This window comes from Mytilus galloprovincialis, chromosome 3 (genome assembly GCF_965363235.1).
Source record: "Mytilus galloprovincialis chromosome 3, xbMytGall1.hap1.1, whole genome shotgun sequence".
Classification (NCBI taxonomy): domain Eukaryota; kingdom Metazoa; phylum Mollusca; class Bivalvia; order Mytilida; family Mytilidae; genus Mytilus; species Mytilus galloprovincialis.
Window position 1 is genome coordinate 2,153,466 of NC_134840.1, and position 7,855 is coordinate 2,161,320.

A 7,855-nucleotide genomic window follows, 5' to 3' on the forward strand; every position below is an offset into this window, starting at 1 on the left:
CCTTGGGTACTTTATACTATAGGCAAAATGCCATTGAGTACTCAATATTATAGACAGAATGCCCTTGAAGACAATATTATAGACATAATGCCCTTGAAGACTCAATATTATAGACAGAATGTCCTTGAGGACTTAATATCATAGACGGAATGCACTTGAAGACTAAATATTATAAACAGAATGCCCTTGAAGACCTAATAATATAGACAGAACGCCCTTGGGTACTTAATTTTATAGACAGAATGTCCTTGAGTACTTAATATTATAGACAGCATGCCCTTGAAGACTTAATATTATAGACAGAATGTCCTTGCGGATTTAATATTATAGACAGAATGTCCTTGTATACTTAATATTATAGACAGAATATCATTGAGTACTTAATATTATAGACGGAATGTCATTAAATACTTAATATTATAGACAGAATGCCCTTGAGGTCTTACAATTATAAACAGAATGCCCTTGAGTACTTAATACTACAGACAGAATGCCCTTGAGAACCTAATACTATAGAAAGAATGCCCTTGAGAACTTATTATTATAGACAGACTGCTCTTGAGTACTTAATATCATAGCCAGAATGTCCTTGAGGACTTAATATTATAGACAGAATGTCATTGAGTACTTAAATTTATAGACAGAACGCCCTTGGGTACTTAATACTATAGGCAAAATGCCCTTGAGTACTTAATATTTTAGACAGAATGCCCTTGGGTACTCAATATTATAGACAAAATGTCATTGAGGACTTAATATTATAGACAGAATGCCCTTGAGAACTTAATATTATAGACAGAACGCCCTTTGGTACTTAATATTATAGACAGAATGCCCTTGAGAACTTAATATTTTAGACAGAATGCCCTTGAGTACTCAATATTATAGACAGAATGTCATTGAGGACTTAATAATATAGAAAGAATGCTCTTGAGAACTTATTATTTTAGACAATATGCCCTTGAGTACTCAATATTATAGACAGAATGTCATTGAGGACTTAATATTATAGACAGAACGCCCTTGGGTACTTTATACTATAGGCAAAATGCCCTTGAGTACTCAATATTATAGACAGAATGCCCTTGAAGACTTAATATTATAGACAGAATGTCCTTGAGGACTTAATATCATAGACGGAATGCCCTTGCGTACTCAATATAATAGACAGAATGCCCTTAAAGACTAAATATTATAGACAGAATGCCCTTGAAGACTTAATACTATAGACAGAACGCCCTTGGGTACTTAATATTATAGACAGAATGCCCTTGAGAACTTAATTTTATAGACAGAATGCCCTTGAGTACTTAATATTTTAGACAGAATGCCCTTGGGTACTCAATATTATAGACAAAATGTCATTAAGGACTTAATATTATAGACAGAATGCCCTTGAGAATTTAATATTATAGACAGAACGCCCTTTGGTACTTAATATTATAAACAGAATGCCCTTGAGAACTTAATATTTTAGACAGAATGCCCTTGAGTACTCAATATTATAGACAGAATGTCATTGAGGACTTAATATTATAGACAGAATGCTCTTGAGAACTTATTATTTTAGACAATATGCCCTTGAGTACTCAATATTATAGACAGAATGTCATTGAGGACTTTATTTTATAGACAGAACGCCCTTGGGTACTTTATACTATAGGCAAAATGCCATTGAGTACTCAATATTATAGACAGAATGCCCTTGAAGACAATATTATAGACATAATGCCCTTGAAGACTCAATATTATAGACAGAATGTCCTTGAGGACTTAATATCATAGACGGAATGCACTTGAAGACTAAATATTATAAACAGAATGCCCTTGAAGACCTAATAATATAGACAGAACGCCCTTGGGTACTTAATTTTATAGACAGAATGTCCTTGAGTACTTAATATTATAGACAGCATGCCCTTGAAGACTTAATATTATAGACAGAATGTCCTTGCGGATTTAATATTATAGACAGAATGTCCTTGTATACTTAATATTATAGACAGAATATCATTGAGTACTTAATATTATAGACGGAATGTCATTAAATACTTAATATTATAGACAGAATGCCCTTGAGGTCTTACAATTATAAACAGAATGCCCTTGAGTACTTAATACTACAGACAGAATGCCCTTGAGAACCTAATACTATAGAAAGAATGCCCTTGAGAACTTATTATTATAGACAGACTGCTCTTGAGTACTTAGTATCATAGCCAGAATGTCCTTGAGGACTTAATATTATAGACAGAATGTCATTGAGTACTTAAATTTATAGACAGAACGCCCTTGGGTACTTAATACTATAGGCAAAATGCCCTTGAGTACTTAATATTTTAGACAGAATGCCCTTGGGTACTCAATATTATAGACAAAATGTCATTGAGGACTTAATATTATAGACAGAATGCCCTTGAGAACTTAATATTATAGACAGAACGCCCTTTGGTACTTAATATTATAGACAGAATGCCCTTGAGAACTTAATATTTTAGACAGAATGCCCTTGAGTACTCAATATTATAGACAGAATGTCATTGAGGACTTAATAATATAGAAAGAATGCTCTTGAGAACTTATTATTTTAGACAATATGCCCTTGAGTACTCAATATTATAGACAGAATGTCATTGAGGACTTAATATTATAGACAGAACGCCCTTGGGTACTTTATACTATAGGCAAAATGCCCTTGAGTACTCAATATTATAGACAGAATGCCCTTGAAGACTTAATATTATAGACAGAATGTCCTTGAGGACTTAATATCATAGACGGAATGCCCTTGCGTACTCAATATAATAGACAGAATGCCCTTAAAGACTAAATATTATAGACAGAATGCCCTTGAAGACTTAATACTATAGACAGAACGCCCTTGGGTACTTAATATTATAGACAGAATGCCCTTGAGAACTTAATTTTATAGACAGAATGCCCTTGAGTACTTAATATTTTAGACAGAATGCCCTTGGGTACTCAATATTATAGACAAAATGTCATTAAGGACTTAATATTATAGACAGAATGCCCTTGAGAATTTAATATTATAGACAGAACGCCCTTTGGTACTTAATATTATAAACAGAATGCCCTTGAGAACTTAATATTTTAGACAGAATGCCCTTGAGTACTCAATATTATAGACAGAATGTCATTGAGGACTTAATATTATAGACAGAATGCTCTTGAGAACTTATTATTTTAGACAATATGCCCTTGAGTACTCAATATTATAGACAGAATGTCATTGAGGACTTTATTTTATAGACAGAACGCCCTTGGGTACTTTATACTATAGGCAAAATGCCATTGAGTACTCAATATTATAGACAGAATGCCCTTGAAGACAATATTATAGACATAATGCCCTTGAAGACTCAATATTATAGACAGAATGTCCTTGAGGACTTAATATCATAGACGGAATGCACTTGAAGACTAAATATTATAAACAGAATGCCCTTGAAGACCTAATAATATAGACAGAACGCCCTTGGGTACTTAATTTTATAGACAGAATGTCCTTGAGGACTTAATTCTATAGGCAGAATGCCCTTGAGAACTTAATATTATAGACAGAATGTCATTGAGAACTTAATATTAAAGACATAATGCCCTTGAGAAATTAATATTATAAACAGAATGTCTTTGAATGTCTTTGAGGACTTAATTTTATTGATAGAATGCCTGTGTGAACTAAAAAGTATGGGCAGAAAGGCTTTGGTTTCTAAAAAGTATAGACAGAAAGGCTTTAAATTTAAAAATATTATAAACAATATGCCCCTTGAGTACATAATCTTATAAGCAGAAAGGCATAGCGTACTAAATATTATACACAGAGCTTGTGTTGTTTAAACATTGTTGTCCTTATAATGGAATTTTATGCGACTATCATATACGTCAGAGATTCAGCTAGCTATAAAACCAGGTTTAATCCACCATTTTCTACATCAGAAAATGCATGTTCCAAGTCAGGGATATGACAGTTGTTGTCCATTCGTTCGATGGCTTTGGGCTTTTCATTTTGCTATTTGATTTGGGACTTTCTGTTTTGAATTTTCCTTGGAGTTCACTATTTTAGTTATTTTGCTTTATTTTGGTAATAGCAGAGACATATAATATCTCTGATACTACAATGAAGAGATATTCAACTTCGTCATATACACTAATTGAAATGTCATTGGTTATATGTGAATTCGTGGACTCTGTATCTTTAATACTTGGTCAGTGAGTGTTATTTATTTTGTTATTTGGTAAGTGGCAGTGTTACGTCCCTTTACCAACAAAATATGACTTTAAATACAAAATTTAATTCTGGTATCTATGATGAGTTTTCATTTACGGAAAATCTGAAATGTTTTGCACAGACAACAGATGAAAACAATTTTAGATTGATGATAAACGATTGAATCTAAATGCAGAAAACATATTATAGCTAACAAATTGTTATTGTGGGCATTTGTATTTGTATAGACCAATGGAGGCATGTTCTACAGGTCGAAGACAAGATCACTGTAAAAGGTCAAAAGATTAATTTCCAGATATTAAGATAGTCATTAAGATGAATACGCTACACAGTATGCTAGTGGCCTTTAATACTATATATACGGGGTCATTATAATCGCTCGAACTCCATATGGAATTTACCGACCCCGTGTAAGGTTACTAGCACTACTTACTTACTGTCCGGTATGCCATCGGCATGTAGAAACAACAAAGGTTTTCCATTTTTGTTTGTCTTTGGCTGTGTAACTAATAATATAACCGTGTATTGAATCATATTAACCGAAAATGATTTTCCTACCAATTTACCATGAACAAACAATCATGAATAGCGAAATATACCACAGTAGGTATCTAATCAATTTTACGGGATGATACTATGTCATCCAATGATAAATAATCAAACTAAATATTCAAATATATTTATTAACGCCTCGCAGGACAGGTTGGTACTCGTGACTTTATATAAGTTTCAACAGGTTGTTCAATAGTTTCACAAGTCCCAATAAATGTCTTTGCGGGAAGACGGGACACCGATATCCACGTCAAATCACAGGTGCATTCGATAAGGCAATGAGACAAGTCTAAAGTCGTAAGCGCGGGGGTGTTTAAGATTGCTCTCGGAATTTGAGTCATGGCTGTGGATGAGAAATCAATAACTCCTAATTTCGGCAATGACTGGAATGCTTCCGTAGAAATGTATGCCAGAGGGTTGTGAGAGACGTTCAATTTCGTTATAGTCGTCTGGTTACTCATATCATACCGCTCAATACTTTGTATATTGTTTTTCGATACATCAAGCTCTGCCATGCTGGGTAGTTTAAGTAAAGCTTGTGGAATTCTGTCAAGATGGCATCCACTTAACCCCATTTTTGTAATAGAAGCATTAATCAAAAGTGACAGCGCATCATCGGCGACGTACCATAAGCTGTTCCTACCCATATTCAAGTCTTTAAGATTGACAAGATTTCTCAAAACTGCAGGGAATCGCGATAATCCGTCATTTTGAAGACTTAACACGCGAAGTGGACTAGTTGTATGAGTTAATGTGGCAAAAGCTTGCGCAAAAATTCCACTGTCATGAACCTTGATATTGTCATCAAAATATAGTTCTTGGAGCTGTGTAAGTTGTGATATTGCCAGTGGTATTTGTCTAAGTTGTGTGGCAGATATGTGCAACTTTTCTAACGTGTGTTCAAACCCATGAAATCCATCATAGGGTATATTGGCTAGATATCCTCCTTCATAGTTCAAGGTATTTAATTTTGGAAAATGGGTTAAGGCAACTCTCGGCCAAGTGGCAATATTTCTTCCTCCAAAGTGAAATTCCGTTATAGTGTCCCCAATAAGACGGAAAACGTTATCAGTAATACCTCTATCCAAACTTGTTCCATCTGGAAAATCGTTCTCCTTCAAATCTAAATACGACAGCTTATTTAATTTACCAATATCCTGGGCCTGTGACAAATCCCTCAACTTATTAGATCTAAGTGTAAGTTTTACAAGTGTATCGTAAACAGCATCAAAAGCGCCATCCTGAATAGATGCTATCTGATTTTGACCTAAATTTATCTCTAAATCTTTGTGTGTTAATCCGTTAAATGCATGAGCTGAAATGTTTCTTAAGTTATTGTTGTTGAGATTTACAGTTGTAATTAAACCAGGATTTGGGATGGATGTAAAATCTGGTAGTAAAGTAAGTCCTGAGTTTGAGCAATCGTACACAGTTCCAATCGTTTTACACGCTCCTTCCACACCCACCGTGTTACTCGAAAACACTAATACCAATAACAGCAACATCTGAAACAAAATGTTTAATATAAATAATTACTGAACTGACATAGCGATCAGTATAGCAGAATTTATAACCATAATTGTGTCTGCATCTTTTTTGAAAATGCTCATTTACACTGTGTAAAATGTAGAAGGTAACAAAGGGGTTTCCTTTTACTATTTGATCGAAGATAAAACATTTTATTGTTTAATCTGATTTTATTGATATCCATTTGACGTGGCTCGGTACTTCCACATCCCGTCCTTGTGTTATTGTTCGAAAATAACTCTCGTGTTCGTGTTCTTGTCTTTATTTTTGCTAATGTGCTTTGTCTATATGCCTTTTATGGGTTTTTTTTATACATATGGAACAACATGGAGACGCACCATAGAAAATGAACTTAAGGAAAGAGGATATACCTGGGGCAATGTGGAAAGAAAATCAAACATCCGAGAAGAGTGGAGGAAACTTGTCTTTACCCTCTGTTCCATAAGGCATAGCAAGGACTAAGTAAGTAAGTAAGTTGGTACATGTACATATGACATGGCTTTGTACCTATACATCCCATTATTGTGCTATTGTAAAACATTTTTGTATTCTTGTCTTTCAATTTTGCTAATGTGCTTTGTCTATATGCCTTTTTATGTTTCTTTGATACATATGTGACGTGGCTCTGTACTTATACATCCCGTATTTATGTTATTGTAGTATGGTAAATTGTGTATTCTTGTCTTTAATTTTTGCTAATATGCGTGGTATATATGCCATTTTGATATTCTTTGTTACATATTTGATTGTTTTATAGTGATTAAGATTATAACACAATATAGACTGCTGTGCCCTTACATTTAACATTTTCAATCATGTCTGTTTGTTTTGTTAACACATCGTTGTCAATATTATGGAATTTGATGCGACTATCATACAAGTGAGAGGTTTAGTGTGGGGTTGGGGTTTTTTTTTTTGCAAGCTTTAACACCAGGTTTAATCCACCATTTTCTACATAGAAAGGAATATGACAGTTGTTATCCATACGTGATGAGTTTGACTTTGAGCTTTTCATTTTGCCATTAGATTAGGGACTTTCCTTTTTCCTTTTTGAATTTTCCTCGGAGTTTAGAATTTTTGTGATTTTACTTTAACTGATTTTAACCTCTTCAGATTAATTAATTGTTTTCAATGTTTATCTTAATATTTTTTTTAACTTTTTTAATAAATTAAAATCGTATAGCAAGTTTTTGTATATATCGTTATTTACGATATATGTATTAATGTTTCCACACATCAGGTTACAGTATGTCTAGAGATAAAATGTTCGTCTTACCTGTTAAATCGTTGTCAAAGTTCTAAACGTAAGGGTACAGTTTGTCATGTGCACATTCTGTTATCTTAAAGATAACATATATTCTACTTATTTCTAAACAATGTAATGGAATGATTTTTTAAATGAATCAATTACATGTTATATTTGTCCAACTATACTTTTCATTGTCTTGAGTTCCACGGCAAACTTGCTGATATTGAATCAATTTTATAAGAACCCAACATCATCAACTTATAATCATTCCATAC

At 33.4% G+C, this 7,855-nt stretch overlaps 1 protein-coding gene across 1 annotated transcript; it reads right to left on the minus strand.

Annotated features, from left to right (window-relative positions):
* Nucleotides 1–4,915: 4,915 nt before the first annotated feature.
* Nucleotides 4,916–7,652, minus strand: LOC143066928 (uncharacterized). The gene is made up of 2 exons (XM_076239788.1): nt 7,608–7,652; nt 4,916–6,309 (listed from the first exon to the last, which is right to left on the minus strand). Exon 2 carries the CDS (start codon nt 6,307–6,309, stop codon nt 4,936–4,938), a length of 1,374 nt encoding a protein of 457 aa, XP_076095903.1. The 5' UTR covers nt 7,608–7,652; the 3' UTR covers nt 4,916–4,935.
* Nucleotides 7,653–7,855: the final 203 nt, after the last annotated feature.